Below are 17834 nucleotides of genomic sequence, written 5' to 3'. Positions count from 1 at the left end.
TTGGGCGTAGCGCCTTCTGCTAGTGCGTAGGTATTGCGCAATGCTACAGTACTCTTCCCCAAAAGCGCATCTTTATTGCTGCACGGATCGGATGAGTTCCTGCTTTTGCGGAAGCGAAATTGCTAGCGCTAGAGAGCAAATAAGCTTGGAAGGGTGGAGGAAAAGACATCATAAAATTAAGTGAAAAAATAAGAAAAATACATCCATCTACCGAAAGCCCGTCGAGGAGATGGGGGATAAGGCCGGCACCAGGTAAGGATGAATTCCCCCGCAATCTCGTATTTGCTGTTGTCGCCTTGTGTGGAGGCGAGGGCACAGCGAGCTAGTTATACTAGCATTTGAGCTAACTAGCGAGACATGAGACTACTCAGCCTTTTCCACATGCATCAACATCAGATTGGTATTTACTAAAGCAAGAAGAGGACCTAGCTATTTAATGAAACATTGGAGAGTAGCTAGATTATTAAGACAACTCCTATACTCGTAACATTTCGTTGACCGTGTTTTTATTACGCTATACAAAACAGAAACAGGTAGACCCGTGTGTTCCCTCGCTAGTTAGCAGCGGTAACTAGCTAGAATTGTTCGCGCGGGAGACTTCGCTTTCCTCTGGAATGTCTTGTATACAGCTTAATGGCGATATCATCTTTGTAGTTTTAACAAACATGTTCTAACAGCTAGCTGCAGGGTGGGGTCAGCCTTGATGGCCAGCGTGGTGTGTGGGTTAGGTTCTCTCACACCAACAACAAGCTAGCTCAAAATGAACAAATGAGCTGATTGCATGATTGATAGCTATGCTGTTTTGAGTAAACGAGCTTATAATTAGATGTCGTTTCTCTTGACACAAGTGTTGAATGTTGATGATTATTTGGCCCTCCTCAGTGACGTATATTTGACGTAGGTTTTACGCATAATCGCCCACATTGTTATTTTATAAATATCCTGCATGGAAATGTAAACAAACAAGCGCACACGTCTGTCCAGCTATTGATATCATGTGCCATACACGTGATGGTTACTGTATATAGCATGACGTTGTAAAGCCGCTGCTGTGCACTGTCCATATCAGGCCAGGGCAATTTACCATGCAACTATTCATACACTTGCCTGCCTGACACATTTCATCACTTCAAAGTATTTTGCTCTTGGTAATCAGCTGCTTGCATTTGCCTCAGTATGTACAGTCTGACTCTGAGCAGCTGTACTTCCCCACTAGGTTATTTTGGATCAGTGTCTTCTGCAAGTGACTAAATAATGTGGAATAGAGTTGGTGGTTGTGCAGCATAATTCACTACTGACATTAATTGATTTGATGTTGAAATTCCTTGTTTATTCTGCTGTGGGCAGAGTCCCTTTATTTACAATAGTTTGAAAAAATGGTCAGGTTGTGTTTTGGGGTTTAGGGTCAAGGTCCTGTGGTTGAGTAAAGGTCCAGGTTAATAGATGATTTTGTCTTGTGGTCTCTGAAGCGTCAGCAGCACTGGCAGAAGGTAGTGGGCCTGTGGCGTGGCGTGTTTGAAGGGTCGGTTTTGGCTGATATCTGGTGGTGAGGTATGAAATATAGCACTGGCTCGTAAATGAAGAGACGGCAGAGCTCTAGGCCAAGGAGATCCAAACTGAGTGTTTGCAGAGAAGACACATTCACCCTGGACCTGTGCTAAGGGGATATGCACCATGTAGTCTCGGAAACCCAGACCCTAGCTTGCTAGCTACTATTTGTATCCGGGGGATGTGGGCAATGAGCGGATAAGGCAGTGACGTACACTGAACAAAACTATAAACGCAACATTTAAAGTCTTTGTCCCGTGTTTCATGAGCTGAAATAAAAGATCCCTGAAATGTTCCAAATGCACAAAATACTAATTTCTTTCAAATTCTGTGCCCAAATTTGTTAACATCCCTGTTTGTGAGCATTTCTCCTTTGCCAAGATAATCCGTCCACTTGACAGGTGGGGCATATCAAGGAGCTGGTTAAATAGCATGATCATTAAACAGGTGTACCTTGTGCTGGGGACAATATAAGGCCACTCTAAAATGTGCAGTTTTGTCACACAGATGTCTCAAGTTTTGAGGGAGTGTGCAATTGGCATGCTAACTACAGGAATGTCCACCAGAGCTGTTGCCAGATAATTGAATGTGCATTTCTCTACTATAAGCCGCCTCAACGTCATTTTTGAGAATTTGGCAGTGCAGACCACGTGTATGGTGTCGTGTGGGCGAACGATTTGCTGATGTCAACCAGTGCTTAATTTGTCAATCGGGAGGTGCCGAAAATAAAAAGTGAGCGCGAGATGGGGGGGGGGGGGTACTGGAACGCATGGGGGAGGCGGTGTTGAGGAATTAACGAAGAGGCAACTCGAATGAACTTAGATTGTGTTTTTTGAATTTCTACATTGCAAAAAGGGACAATTATTTTTAATTCCGCGAGAAGTACCGGATCCGGCCAAATATGTTCTGGAACGAAGCAGTCCAAAACAGAGAGGTGCCGGATCCTGTTCCGGCAGGATATGGCTCAAATTAATCACTGATGTCAAAATTATGAACAGAGTGCCCCATGGTGGGGTTATGGTGTGGGCAGGCATAAGCTACCGACAACGAACACAATTTCATTGTATCGTTGGCAATTTGAATGCACAGATATACCCCTGAGGCCCACTGAGGCCATTTTGTTTAAGGTATCTGTGAACAACAGATGCATATCTATATTCCCAGTCATGTGAAATCCATCGATTTAGGGCCTAATGAATTTATTTCAATTTACTGATTTCCTCATATGAACTGTACTCAGTAAAATCTTTAACATTTTTGCAAGTTGTTTATATTTTTGTTCAGTATGCCAAACTGACATTGTATCGTACAGATTTATAAGCCAGAACATCAAGCACATTGTGGGAGGCAACCTTGCTGTCTATATAGAGAATGCACCATGCCCTGTGTCCACTACACACTCACTCAGGTTAAATAATATACAAGTCAAACTTAGTACCCTATGCTGCTAGTTTGCTTATGTTGTCCATCACTGGTGGGAAAGAGTAGAGCATTCACCTTCCTCCCCTAGTCTTGCTCAGAAATGAACTAGTCAGTGGTCCCCCTTCATTCCCATATTGTCAATGAGTTGTTGACTTGTCCTTATCAGACAGTGGCAGTAACTGGGAGGTTCGAAGCAAAGATTTTCTATCTAGATATTGTCATTTATGACAGAGACAATAGTTGTTCAATGCTCGCCAGTTAATATAATCTTTCCTCTTACACACACACACACTGTGTTACACCTCGCCACATCCCCAATGGTTAGAACATGGTGCCTGGGACTCCTGAGTGGTGCAGCGGTCTAAGCCACTGCATCGCTGTGCTTGAGGCGTCACTACAGACCTGGGTTCAATCCCAGGCTATGTTGGAACCGGCCGCTACCGGGAGACCCATGAGGCGGCGCACAATTGGCCCAGCGTCATCCAGGTTAGGAGAGGGTTTGGCCGGCCGGGATGTCCTTGTTCCATCGTGCTCTAGTGACTCCTTGTGGCATCTTGAGCGCATGCATGCTGACTTCGGTAGCAAGTTATAAGGCGTTTCCTCCGACACATTGGTGCGGCTGGCTTCTGGGTTAAGCGAGCAGTGTGTCAAGAGTCAGTGTGGCTTGGCAGGGTCGTGTTTCGGAGGACGCATGGCTCTCGCCCTTCGCCTCTCCCGAGTCCATAAGGCAGTTACAGCGATGGGACAAGGCTGTAACTACCAATTGGGGAGAAAAAGGGGTAAAAAGTAAAAACTTTTTTACATCTGAAAACCAAAGGTTAATTTTGTTAAATTGGCCGCAGTATATGTTTATGGTCAGTTGTTATATTGAAGTGTCAAATGCATTTACTTTTACGCAGGCTCTATTATTTTAATCAAGGTACCTTTATTCATGTAGTTTACTCATCTCTGTTTCCTTATGACAGCGTGAAGTAGTACCACAACCTGTCCAGTAGATGACAAGGTGTAGGACTTCAAAGCATTGAAAATCAAATCCGGATTCTGTTATCTTGATGTTGTGGTATATGGATCAGAATGAAAAACCTTTTCATAAACGGCCAGATCGATCTGATCCTGAATAGCAAAAAAGAGGATTAGAGTCCAAATCATTCTGATCCAGATAAAGAGTTTAGAAAAACTGGGCCCAGAGGTGTAAAAATCACACCCCGTACTTTATAGGGGCCTCAAACTCAACTCTGGACCTCAAGGCCAGTTCCACTGCTTTGTTTCATTGTTCCCCTCTAATCAGGGACTGATTTAGACCTGGGACACCAGGTGGGTGCAATTAATTATCAGGTAGAACAGACCCAGCAGGCTCCGGACCTCTTAGGGTAAGAGTTGAATACCCCCTGTTATAAACTAGATCTTCCTGCTTGATAATCTCTTTCTCGCTTTCTATCTTCCTTATCCTTTCTCAGAGTCTTCAAGAAGTCAAGCCCCAACTGCAAGGTAAAGGACATAAGTATTGCATTTTTAGTTGTATCCTTTGATGCTTTACTTTATTCATTGTGACATATTTGTCTAAGTACCTCTACTTCCCTCCTGTCTGCAGGTCACAGTATACCTAGGAAAGAGAGACTTTGTGGATCACCTTAACCAGGTGGACCCAGTCGGTAGGTGCAGGATGATCAATGAATTTACTGGTTAGAGCAGTGGTTCCCAAACTGTGGGGCGCGCCCCCTAGTCGGGGTCACGAGGGGTCGGCAATGGGGAGCGAGGAATCAGATGATCTCTCCTAAAACTGCCAAATGTTTGTGTTTGTAAATAGTGTTTCAAACAATTAATATTGTCTCATCAAAACCTCATCTCTTTACATTTTCCTTTCTTACAGATGGTGTGATCCTAGTGGACCCTGAGTATCTGAAAGACAGGAAAGGTATGGCATCTTCCTCGTTCTCTACACTGTTTTGTCTCCTCAATTTTTTGGCATTTGATATCACCCTCTTCTGATGTTCAAATCCCTCCTCCCCAGTGTTTGTGACCCTGACGTGTGCGTTCCGCTATGGCCGTGAGGACCTGGACGTGCTGGGCCTGTCTTTCCGGAAAGATCTGTACATCTCCACCTTCCAGGCCTTCCCCCCCATCGCAGAGGAACGCAAAGCCAACAGCCGCCTGCAGGAGAGACTACTGAAGAAACTGGGCCAGCAGGCACACCCCTTCTACTTCACTGTGAGTCAAGAAGACACCCACACGCACCAGACCTGGGTTCAAATACTATTTAGGGCAGGGATGTGCAATGTTGATAGGGGTGGGGGCCACATACACTTTGCCATAGAGTGGAGGCAAATGTTTGCAGTTTTTAAATGATAACTGATGATCAATGGGCCTCACGCTGGTCAGTAATTCGATCATGCTAACTATAAGTTTAGATAGCTGGCCGCTAGACTAACTTACAAATCCCCAAAAAATTAGTGACTGATGATGCACAACCAAATTTCGAAAATTACACATTGTGTATTCTATTATTATAACTATAAATATATTTTTTATTTTTTTATATAACGTATTTTATTTTGAATTAGTCTGTGGGCCTACGAAAGGGGCATGCGGCCTGCGTTGCCCATCCATGATTTAGGGTATTTAAATAGTGTTGAATATTGGAATGTATTTGGAAATACACTTGGAAAGTATTTTAAAATACACTCCCATGCATTTAATCTAGATATTTGAAAATAGTATTTGAAATGGGTATTTGAAAATACTTTCAAATAGTAGGCCGTTTATAACAAATGATTTGAAAATACTTCCAATAGAAGTAGTTGTTTCGAGCCACATTATTTGAAAATACTAAAATACACAGAAAAATATTTCAATAATAAATGATCAAATTCACGTGTATATAAACCCAGGTCTGACTGACACACACATGTATACTTTGAGCCTGTAAAATAATACCAACAATATGGCAACTGTGTGTCTGTCTCAGATTCCCCAGAACCTGCCGTGCTCAGTCACCTTACAGCCGGGACCAGAGGACACAGGGAAGGTACAGAAGCTTCAGCATCACTTTATGCAAACGTACACATTATAATATATGACTGCTATCTAAACGTAGCAATTTCCATACCTGTAGAGTCAACAATTCAGATCCACATGACACTAATAATGCCTATTCTATAATTGATGTCCCTGTCTCCCTCCTCTTCTCCTTTCCTCCACCTTTCCCTCTTTAGGCATGTGGAGTTGACTTTGAGATCAGAGCGTTCTGTGCCAAATCGATAGAGGAGAAGATTCACAAACGGTACGAAAACCATTTTACTTTGTTGTGTGTGTCTTCTGCAGGAGTTGTTTTAGTGTCTGCGGTCCTTGAAAGCATGTGATATGCATGTCTATTCTCTCTGTGTTTTTAGTTAGTCAGAAAAGTTGGTGATCTGTAAAGAATACCGTGTGTGTGTTGTGTAGGAACTCTGTGCGGCTGGTGATCCGTAAGGTGCAGTATGCCCCAGAGAAGCCTGGGCCTCAGCCCATGGTGGAGACCACACGGAGCTTCCTCATGTCGGACCGCTCACTACACCTGGAGGCCTCTCTGGATAAAGAGCTCTACTACCATGGAGAACCCATCAGCGTGAACGTTCACGTCACCAACAACTCCACCAAGACTGTCAAAAGACTCAAAATCTCAGGTACCTGTCTACCCGTCTTTAATCAAAGTTTCATCAATTATGTTTTTTACGACTCTAGGCTCTATTCACTCTTCTCCATTCAGTTTTTTGTGTGTGTGTGTGGTTAACTCTTTCTATCCCTCGCTCTCTAGTGCGACAGTATGCTGATATCTGTCTGTTCAGTACGGCTCAGTACAAGTGTCCAGTGGCTCAGGTGGAGGCAGAGTGAGTATTTTACCTGATTATTATGCCTACATCTCTTCAGTTCCTTTATTTCTCCTTTGCCTTTCCTTTTATACATCCATTTATCCTTTTTCAGGCTTCCAAGACATCTCTCTTAATAACCGCTAGCTTGTAATCTTATGTTTCCCATACCTTATTGTCCAGATCTATTGAAATTCCAGGTGTGTTCCTCTCCTCAGTGACCAGGTGTCGTCTAGCTCTACGTTCTGTAAGGTGTACACCCTCACACCCACGCTAGACAAGAACCGAGAGAAGAGAGGCCTTGCCCTGGACGGAAAGCTCAAACACGAGGACACCAACCTGGCCTCCAGCACCATGTATGTTGACTCGCACGTACACACACCTGCCCTCCAGCACCGTGTTGACGATAACTGACGCACACTCACACAAACGCTGTAGTCTGGCATACAGGACCATGTTAGATAACAAGAACACTCACTAGCCCTCACTATGCGAGATATCACACACACACACACACTAACTTGGCCACCCTGTATACACATCCTAGGGTAGAGGCTGAGCTCCCTAATGCATTATGATTTATGTTTGAGCACAGCACCCTAGAAGATGCAAGAACCCATCCCTTACTGAGAACCTTTTTCATCATTCTTTCTTTCACTCGTGTGTGTGTGTGTGTGTGTGTGTGTGTGTGTGTGTGTTTCAGTGTTAAGGATGTGACTAACAAGGAGGTTCTTGGAATCCTGGTGTCCTACAGGGTCAAAGTCAAACTGGTAATATCTCGTGGAGGGTGAGTTCTACAGGAGTCAGTGGTCGATATTAATATGCATGATATATGGGTAGGGGGGATTATGTGCAGGTCCTCACACACCCACACTCACAAAACTTTTACTGACCAAAGACATGCTGTATTCTACAAACACACAGACAAGCACATACTCAAAAACACATTTACACTCCCTCCTGTGTCTCATACACAAAAACACTCCTGATACTCTGCCACTCCAACTCGTGTATAAACTCTGTAATGACATCACGTCTGCCAGACCCTCACTAGTCGCCATGCTTTGCCGTCTCCCCTCTCGGTTGCGGTTGCCTTGGTTTTGCGTTCTCGCCTCATTTCATCTCTTTCCTCCTGTGGCTTGTCTCTCCGCTCCTGTGTTTGTCCGCCTGTCTGTGCACCTCTCTCTCCATCCGTGCGTCTGCTCCTGCGTTGGGTCGTGTCAGGCTGCTGAGTGGCGTGTTAGAAAGGTAATATGATATCCCAGCCGCCACCTGCGTGTATGTGGTGATCTTACGCCCCATCGCCATCTGTGTGTGTGGTGATCTTACGCCCTGCCATCTGTGTGTGTGGTGATCTTACGCCCTACCGCCATCTGTGTGTGTGGTGATCTTACGCCCTACCGCCATCTGTGTGTGTGGTGATCTTACGCCCTACCGCCATCTGTGTGTGTGGTGATCTTACGCCCTACCGCCATCTGTGTGTGTGGTGATCTTACGCCCTACCGCCATCTGTGTGTGTGGTGATCTTACGCCCTACCGCCATCTGTGTGTGTGGTGATCTTACGCCCTACCGCCATCTGTGTGTGTGGTGATCTTACGCCCTACTGCCATCTGTGTGTGTGGTGATCTTACGCCCTACCGCCATCTGTGTGTGTGGTGAACTTATGCCCTACCGCCATCTGTGCCTCTTAAGTGTGTGTGATGATTTTACATACCAGTTATTGTGTGTGTCAAATCTCACCTGCAGCTGCTAAAATCCTTTATAACTGCAGCCGTCCCAGTCTTCTACCTTTCTGAGTCACAGGGTCCTAACCCTAAGGATGGTGTGAGGTTTCATAAGGCTGTTGCGCAAAGCTACACTCATAATTCCATGCTTAGTTATCAATGCAGTGTTGAGGGTAATGAAGCTTGAATATAATAACACTGCCCATCTTGGTGTTTAGGCTTTGATTTACGGCAATTCATTGGTTATTACAAAAAAATAACTGTTCTGTAAAATAAAGTGCAACCCAGCACGGAAGAGTTCCAATTGGGTGAGATCAACAATTGACAGCAAAGGAGGGTTGATGTGCTTTATTCCCCCTTCACTGATCAAACATGTCACTAATCACTATTTCCTGGGTTGTTTCCTGTCAGATATTGGATTATTCATGGTGCAATAGTATATCATCATATGTACAGTACCAGTCAAAAGTTTGGACACACCTACTCATTCCAGGGTTTTTCTTTATTTTTACGATTTTCTATATTGTAGAAGAATAGTGAAGACATCAAAACTATGAAATAACACATATGGAATCATGTAGTAACCAAAAAAAGTGTTAAACAAATCAAAATATATTTCAGATTCTTCAAAGTAGCCACACTTTGCCTTGACAACAGCTTTGCACACTCTTGGCATTCTCTCAACGAGCTTCATGAGGTAGTCACCTGGAATACATTTCAATTAACAGGTGTGCCTTGTTAATTTGTGGAATTTCTTTCCTTCTTAATGCATTTGAGCCAATCAGTTGGGTTGTGACAAGGTAGGGGTGGTATACAGAAGATAGCCCTATTTGGTAAAAGACCAAGTCCATATTATGGCAAGAACAGCTCAAATAAGCAGAGAAACAACAGTCCATCATTATTTTAAGACATGAAGGTCAGTCATTCTGGAAAATGTCAAGAACTTTGAACGTTTCTTCAAGTGCAAAACAAAAACTATCAAGCGCTATGATGAAACTGGCTCTCATGAGGACTGCCACAGGAAAGAAAGGATAAGTTCATTAGAGTTACCAGCCTTAGAAATTGCAGCCTAAATAAATGCTTCAGAGTTCAAGTAACAGACACATCTCAACATCAATTCAGAGGAGACTGCATGAATCAGGCCTTCATGGTCGAATTGCTGCAAAGAAACCACTACTAAAGGACACTAATAAGAAGAGACGTGCTTGGGCCAAGAAACATGAGCGATGGACATTAGACTGGTGGAAATCTGTTCTTTGGTGTGATGAGTCCAAATGTGAGATTTTTGGTTCCACGTGTGGTTCCCACTGTGAAACATGGAGGTGTGGGGGTGCTTTGCCGGTGACACTGTCAGTGATTTATTTAGAATTCAAGGCACAGTTAACCAGCATGGCTACCACAGCATTCTGCAGCGATACGCCATCCCTTCTGGTTTGCACTTAGTGTGACTATCATTTGTTTTTCAACAGGACAATGACCCAACACACCTCCAGGCTGTAGAAGGTTTATTTGACCAAGAAGAGTGATGGAGTGCTGCATCAGATGACCTGGCCTCCACAATCACCCGACCTCAACCCAATTGAGATGGTTTGGGATGAGTCGAACCGCAGAAAGAAGGAAAAGCAGCCAACAATTGCTCAGCATATGTGGGGACTCCTTCAAGACTGTTGGAAAAGCATTCCAGGTGAAGCTGGTTGAGAGAATGCCAATAGTGTGCAAAGCTGTCATCAAGGAAAAGGGTGGCTACTTTGAAGAATCTCATATCAAATATATTTAGATTTAACACTTTTTTGGTTACTACACGATTCATATGGGTAATTTAATAGTTTCGATGTCTTCACTATTATTCTACAATGTAGAAAACAGTAAAAATATTGAAAAGCTCTTGAATGAGTAGGTGTCCAAACTTTTGACTGGTACTGTACATATGGATGTTTCCATAGAAAAACAATCTAATTGTTATTGATTGACATGCATATTATTAATCCTATGTAATCAATGGATCTTGTTTATATTCTGTGCGTTTACAGAGATGTGTCGGTGGAGCTGCCCTTCGTCTTAATGCACCCAAAACCCACAGAACTGCCCATATCCCACCCACAGTCAGGTACCTACAGACTCCTACCACCTCTCCAGAAGCCCACTATCAAGGCTTTATCTTAGTACTTTGGATGCATCTCAGTTTCTCTCCTCTCCTTCCCTTCATTTGCACTGAATTGAGTTTTGAACAAATCCTCTCTGACAAGCTTCCGCCATATTACATTCACGTAGCCAAATATTTAGATCAGTTCAAATTAAGAGCAGAAGATGAGGACTTTCGAATCTTGCTTTTTTAGACTGATTGAGAAGCAGTGAATTGTGTTGTGGAAACTTCTACTAGGCCTATACAGTGTCTGAAAAGGGTTTGAAAATGGACAGTCTTGTGAAATATTTGTCAGTAGTTTAGTTCAGCCTCAGCCCTGAACAACAGTCCCTCACATACACAAGCCCCTCAAATACATCATCTCACTCTGGTATTTCCTGCCTGTAAGTTGCCATGGAGACACAAAGCTGTTCCCATGGTGACGTCGCGCTGACATTTCATTATCTGTGTGTTCTAACAGCTGTGCCGGATTCGGACCCTCCCATCGACACCAACCTGATAGAATTTGAAACAAAGTGAGTATTCATCTGGTCTGTCTGGCCATTGTAAGCACTGTTGCTTTACTATGATCAAAGGGACCCTAAGATCTAAAACACTCCATGTTTCCTTGTTGCTTCTCGTCCTGCAGTAGTTTCTCCCAAGACGACGACTTTGTGTTTGAGGACTTCGCCCGCCTGCGGCTCAAAGGAATGGCTGACGACAAGGACGACGACTGCTAGAGCTCACGTGTATATACATATACACACACACACACATATATATACACACACACACAACGGTGGAATGAAGGCATGTGGACGGAGAGATGTGGTGGCCTCGTGGTCTGCTGAAAAGATCCTGATGTCACTCAGTGTTCATTTGGGGGGTGGCAAACACAGCACCATGTAAATGGTGACTTAATGTTGTGCCATGGCGATGCTGACAATGATTGAAATGTCATGGCTGTTCACACCGAGGAAGAAATTGTGCCATTAAAAGGAAGGGGGCTTTACATCATTATTTTCCACCAATAATTATTTCAGTAAGTATTTGTACAAATATTGATCACCTTGGTCAAGTATTGATATAAAACAAGGTTTAGAGTACCTGCTTAAGAGGGGAGAGAAGGGAAAACAGACTGACACCTTTCATCATCTGCCCCATCTTTTCAGTCCTCTGAAATTCTACCATGTAATCCATTCTGTAAAAAAAACATGTTTTAGGGGAAGAATAGAGGAAGTTTGTGATTCACCCTCTTCTGCAATACGAGGACAGACTATACACTACCACTTAAGTAAACGTGCACAATCTGGACCCTCACTGTATAGCCTAGGGCATGGGTATTCAACTCTTACCTTACGAGGTCTGTAGCCTGCTGGTTTTCTGATCTACCTGATAATGAATTGCACCCACCTGGTGCGCCAGGTCTAAATCAGTCCCTGATTAAAAGGGAACAATGAAAACAAGCAGGGGCACTGGCTTCGGGGTCCATAGTTGAGTTTGAAGGGCCTAGGGATACTTCTTATAGTCAGCCTCAAATGCAGCACTATGACATTCACTTCCCCATGTCGCTCAGACAGACACTTGCACATGGTCTAAGAGCATGAGTATTTTAGAATAATTTCTCGATCAGATTTCACTCCTGTGCTAAATCCCAAATCATCAACCCATATCTCCTCCAGTAGAACTAAAATGACTGGATAGGTATATGTAATGTAGGAAAATTAAAACTAACCAATCAGAAGGCAGGGTGAAGCAATTACCATAATAGCCATACCTATCCGAGAAGTGCCTAGTGACAGGGCTAGCTATGGGTCAGTTTGAGCATCGGTGTCAGAGCATCACCTTGGCAGTGCAACAGCAGTACAAATGGAGCATATTTTTCAGCAGTGCTGTGAACTATGGTCTTATTGTTGTTTTGCTTCTATGGGGTACCTATTCACAGCTCTGCTAAGTGTGAATATTTGAAAGTGCTGCCACTGAGCTGAGCGCCATAATGTCTACAGGAAGGACGCTGATATGATTTTGGTGGAACATGACAGGAAACAATTCATATTATTACTACTGTGTCATTACCATGATTATTCTCAATCATTTAAGGATTTTTTGTTGTTGTTGCCATTTGTTTTTCAGAATTTTAATTTTTTTATTAAAGTCAAAATGAATTAACCTAAATTCTGTTGTAGATTGTTTGTGTACTTTCTATTAAGTCTCACATCCACAGACAGAAGTGAAGTTATTCTAGCAATTGACAAGATACAGTATCCAAAAATGTTCTGATGACATCCTTGTCAGAAACTCAAAGTGCAATTTCTTTATCAACAATGTAAGAGTTAAATTTGATTTGCACAGTAGGCAGTCAGATGTTTTAATCAAGATCACATTATTCACCATTTGGGTCTTAGTGCCACTGACACATATATATATACCTACTTTGTTCCTCTGAGACAGTGAGTCACTTTTGAAAAAGACAGTCACACACAAAAGCAGGAAGCATTGCAGTCACACACAAAAGCAGGAAGCATTGCAGTCACAGGACAGAGGTGTTTTAGTGAAAAACATTACTGAACAGTTACTTTATTCTCGTGGTATTTGAAAACATTGAGTTAGGTCTTGGGTACTAATTTACAAGGCTGTACATACAGTATCTGAAATTCACAACAGTATAGATTAATAGTGGCCCACATTCAAATATCCTTCAATGTATACAAAAAAACCATTCAAGGTCTAGTTTTTTTCGGTGTGTCTTACAGGAATGAGTGATTCAGTACAGGAGGCTTTTGGGGGAAAAAAGGTCAAGGTCCATCCTGGGCAGTGTGCACCACCCTCTGGTCAAAGCAGACCTTGACATTAGTTGGGACACAAGAATGTGCCTGCCACTGCTGTGTGTGTTTCAGGAGAATGGACAGTTAAGCACACGTCACAACATACAGTGCCTTCGGGAAAGTATTCAGAGCCCTTGACTTAAATGTTGTTCTGTTTTAGCCTTATTCTAAAATGGATTAAAAAAATACACAATACCCCATTTTTTATTTAACTAGGCAAGTCAGTTAAGAACAAATTCTTATTTACAATGACGGCCTAGGAACAGTAGGTTAACTGCCTTGTTCAGGGGTAGAACGACAGATTTATACCTTCTCAGCTCGGTGATTCAATCTAGCAACCTTTCAGTTACTGGCACAACGCTCTAACCACTAGGCTACCTGCCGCCCATAAAGACAAAGCATGTTTCGAAATTTTACAAAATGTTTTAAAAATAGAAAATACCTTATTTACATAAGTATTCAGACCCTTTGCTATGAAACTCAAATTGAGCTCAGGTTTCTACAACTTGATTGGAGTCTACCTGTGGTGAATACAATTGATTGGCCATGATTTGGAAAGGCACACAACTGTCTGTAAAAGGTTCCACAGTTGACATTGAATGTCACAGCAAAAACAAAGCCATGACGTTGAAGGAATTGTCCGTAGAGCTCAGGGACATGATTTTGTCGAGGCACAGATCTGGGAAAGGGTACCAAAATATGTCTGCAGTATTGAAGTCTTTTCTTAAATTGAATAAGTTTGGAACACCAATACTCTTCCTAGAGCTGGCCGCCCACCCAAACTGAGTAATCGGGGGAGAAGGGCCTTGGTCAGGGAGGTGACCAAGAACCCAATGGTCACTGACAGAGCTTTAGAGAACCTTCCAAAGGGACAACCATCTCCGCAGCACTCCACCAACCAGGCCTTTATGGTAGAGTGGCCAGACGGAAGCCAGTCCTCAGTAAAAGGCACAAGACAGCCCTCTTGGAGTTTGCCAAAAGGCACCTAAAGACTGAGACCATGAGAAGCAAGAGTCTCTGGTCTGATGAAACCAAGATTTAAATATTTGGCCTGAATGCCAAGCATCACGTCTGAAGGAAACCTGGCACCATCCCTACGGTGAAGCATTGTGGTGGCAGCATCATTCTGTGGGGATGATTTTCAGCAGCAGGGACTGGGAACCTAGTCAGGATCAAGGCAAAGATGAACAGAGCAAAGTAGAGAGATCCTTGATGAAGTCCTGAGCACTCTGGAGCAGGTTCTCAGACTGGGATGAAGGTTCACCTTCCAACAGGACAACAACCCTAAGTACACAGCCAGCCAAGACAACGCAGGAGTGGCTTAGGGACAAGTCTCTGAATGTCCTTGAGTAGCCCAACCAGAGCCTGGACTTGAACCCGATCTACCATTTCTGGAGAGACCTGAAAATAGCTGTGCAGCAACGCTCCCCATCCAACCTGACAAATCTTGAGAGGATCTGTAGAGAAGAATGTGAGAAACTCCACAAATACAGGTGTGCCAAGCTTGTAGCGTCATACCGAAGAAGACTCGAGGCTGTAGAAGCTGCTAAAGGTGCTTCAACAAAGTACTGAGTAAAGGGTCTGAATACTTACGTAAATGTGAGATTTCAGGGTTTTTTATTATTATAAGTTAGCAGAAATGCATAAAAACCTGTTTTTGCTTTGTCATTATGGGGTATTGTGTGTAGATTGAAAAAAAGCTATTTAAATCGATTTTAACATAAGGCTGTAACGTAACAAAACAATTGAAAAAGTCAAGGGGTCTGAATACTTTCAGAAGGCACTGTATATCACTGTGATTAGAGTATGCATAAAGATCTACAATAGCTACCACCCAATGAGGATCATTTGAGGCTATTGGAAGTCTTACTCTGTATGGTGGTTGCTGGTTCAATTGTAGGCCTACCAGTCGTCGGTCTGCTCACTTGGTCGCAGCATCTCTCTACGGTGATGCTTGTTGAGTCGCCGGGTGAAACGATGCCACCTGGTGGGAAAAAGCATTCAAATACTGTACCTCTGTCTCAGTCCAGTACTGAACACCACCACTTTTCTCTTAGCCCCAACCCTTTATACATATTAGTTTACCCCTAGAGGAAGGGGATAGGGGTTGAATTTAGATGGGAAAATACATTTTCAAAATATTCAAACTAAGTCCAGAACCCTTGGTCTATCACCTTTCCTGTGTGTCATTGTGCCTGTTCACCCTCTCCGCCTCCTCCTTCTTCTCATCCATCCATCGCTCCAGAAGCTCTTCTTTCTCTCTCCAGGCCGCTGCAAGCCCCTCCTTCAGCTCCCACTGCTCCAACCGCAGGGCTGCCAACTCCTTTGATTGGCTCGCCAATGTAAACTCAAACTCTGATAGGCTGGCCTGCAGAAGGTTGGCCTCCCTGGCTTGAGTGACAGCTTCCTTCCGATAGCGGGAGACTCTAATAGAAGATGGTGACAGGAGTCTATGTAAGCTTATATCAGACAAGACATTAGACAACCTCACAACTTATGATGCCTCAGTTTCATGCCTCATCTTTGTAGAACATTTCATGGATGCATTATTAAACCATATAGACTAACTACTGTACCATAACATTAATGTATAAACAGATCTCATTGGTTGATCACTTACTGTGAGTGGCAGTATTGAAGCTCAGCATCTTTCAGGTACATGACGGTGGTCAGGTCAGAGACTGTCTGAGAGAGCTGGGGAGGAATACGAGGAGAAGATTGGACTAGTAAGAGCAGGTCAAAAATATGATAAACAATCACTCACCTGTGTACAAGGCTATTATGTGAGTAATCTATGTGAGGGCTGGGGTGCCAGAAGCAGCACAAGACATCAGAAAATCCAACTGATAGGATGATGTAGAACCTTAATGTAGCAGTATCACACACAACTCCCTTTCCACAACCTGTGAAAAAGTGGACAATAATCTTGAAAATTGTGACTGGATACAGTAAGATAATTGAAAGTCACCTTTTCTGTTATATGTTCACTCTCTCTGAGCTGGAGGTATAGTTCTCTGTGGTCAACCATCAGCCCACCATCTCCTTCAGAACTGTGGAAAATATTGACATATCATCGTTTGCAACACATGTGCAAAACTCAGCATTTTCCCTAGGTGTTGCCATTGTCCTACCTGGGTCTCTGTACCTCATCCCAAAGTGTATCCCGTAAATCAAGCTGCTCCGCTAGTTTGGACACTGAAAAGAGACAATCACAATATGTTGACAAAGAACTAATGATTCAAACGTCATCAATATACAGATAACTCCGACAACGTACAGGTGTTGAAGATACCACTGAAGGGGTCCTTTTGTGTACAGTCTCTCTGGAACAGTCCAGCGCGAACGTGACTCTTCCACCCTTCCATTGCTGTCTTTTCTCTGAAAATGTAAACGCCTTGTTCGAGGTTGCGATTGTTGACACAATTTAAAAACTTTAAATTGGCAAGAAACCTTGAATGAACAATGCGTCTGCCACGACATAAAACGTTATACTGTGAGCAGTCCAGTCTATCACTTAACTTTGTGATATTTTCGTTCACATTCAATTCAGTGGCAGTCAGACCCAAAACAGATAGCACTGACAAAACAAACAAGTTATTTGCCTGAGCGTCAGTTTATACTACAGTACAATTGATCCAGCGGATAAATTCATTAGCTAATGTTGCTGTTGTACCAGGTCATTCTGTCTTTGTATTACCTGCAATATACTTTTATCTGAAATTCACACACGAATGTATGCGCTAACCTTAGCTGAGCTGATGAATGATTGCTTGCAGTTGCAGGGCTCTGCTCACAAACTTCAACAGGACTGAGGATGCGGAGAAAGAGACTGCACCGTATACAGGTCAAAGCAAAAGCACTGCTACTCATGGCTGGCTGGGCTCAGCTGTAACAGGATGTCTTCTTCCCGCAGTATTATGGCGGTATGCAAACAATCATAGAGGTGCATGCCGCCACCTACTGTAGGGGTGGTAAACTATAGAAAAATATCCAATGTAGGAAAGGAGAAAAAACGACATCGAAATCATACAAAACACAAAAATAGACACATAAAATGACATACAAAATGGTCACTTCCTTCAGTCACATTCCAAATCAAGTCACATCCCTACACAGGCACCTGTGAGGGTGGGAACATAATGTGTCAGTATTTCTTGCAATGTCTCGGATGTAAACCCATTGAGTTCCAAAAAGTGTTATGCTGCACTCACAATGACTTACATGTTCTCAGATTTCATCTTCGTTTGTACTGTGCAGTTTATCAGCATTGCAAAAAATATACTACAAAGTCCACCCTTTTCACATGTAATATATCAGGATTCCTTGATAGCTGAGAAACATTCACTT

At 43.1% G+C, this 17834-nt stretch overlaps 2 protein-coding genes across 8 annotated transcripts; one reads left to right on the top strand and one right to left on the bottom strand.

Moving 5' to 3' along the window:
- Positions 1–12837, top strand: LOC115148944 (arrestin red cell). Of its 6 annotated transcripts, none has more exons than XM_029691283.1 (15): positions 1–252; positions 4428–4458; positions 4562–4622; positions 4841–4885; positions 4982–5178; positions 5936–5995; positions 6183–6250; positions 6412–6632; positions 6764–6836; positions 7016–7171; positions 7519–7602; positions 8040–8063; positions 10571–10647; positions 11144–11198; positions 11315–12837. In XM_029691283.1, the coding sequence occupies exons 1-15, from the start codon at positions 230–232 to the stop codon at positions 11400–11402; spliced, it is 1263 nt and encodes a 420-aa protein (XP_029547143.1). In that variant the 5' UTR covers positions 1–229; the 3' UTR covers positions 11403–12837. The 6 variants fall into 6 exon arrangements, with proteins under 6 accessions (XP_029547143.1, XP_029547144.1, XP_029547142.1 ...); XM_029691284.1 differs by having other exon boundaries at positions 2–252; positions 7034–7171; positions 11312–12837; XM_029691282.1 differs by having other exon boundaries at positions 2–252; positions 11312–12837.
- On the bottom strand, positions 9229–17444 carry si:ch1073-143l10.2 (uncharacterized). Of its 2 annotated transcripts, none has more exons than XM_029691290.1 (8): positions 17233–17444; positions 16765–16865; positions 16619–16682; positions 16456–16537; positions 16108–16181; positions 15662–15913; positions 15358–15471; positions 9229–9245 (listed from the first exon to the last, which is right to left on the bottom strand). In XM_029691290.1, exons 1-7 carry the CDS (start codon positions 17355–17357, stop codon positions 15390–15392), a joined length of 780 nt encoding a protein of 259 aa, XP_029547150.1. In that variant the 5' UTR covers positions 17358–17444; the 3' UTR covers positions 9229–9245; positions 15358–15389. The 2 variants fall into 2 exon arrangements, with proteins under 2 accessions (XP_029547150.1, XP_029547149.1); XM_029691289.1 differs by lacking the exon at positions 9229–9245 and adding an exon at positions 13017–13544.
- Positions 17445–17834: the final 390 nt, after the last annotated feature.

This window comes from Salmo trutta, chromosome 15 (assembly GCF_901001165.1).
Source record: "Salmo trutta chromosome 15, fSalTru1.1, whole genome shotgun sequence".
Taxonomy (NCBI): domain Eukaryota; kingdom Metazoa; phylum Chordata; class Actinopteri; order Salmoniformes; family Salmonidae; genus Salmo; species Salmo trutta.
The sequence above is the reverse complement of the archived record's forward strand: the minus strand, read 5'-3'. Positions and strand labels throughout refer to the sequence as shown.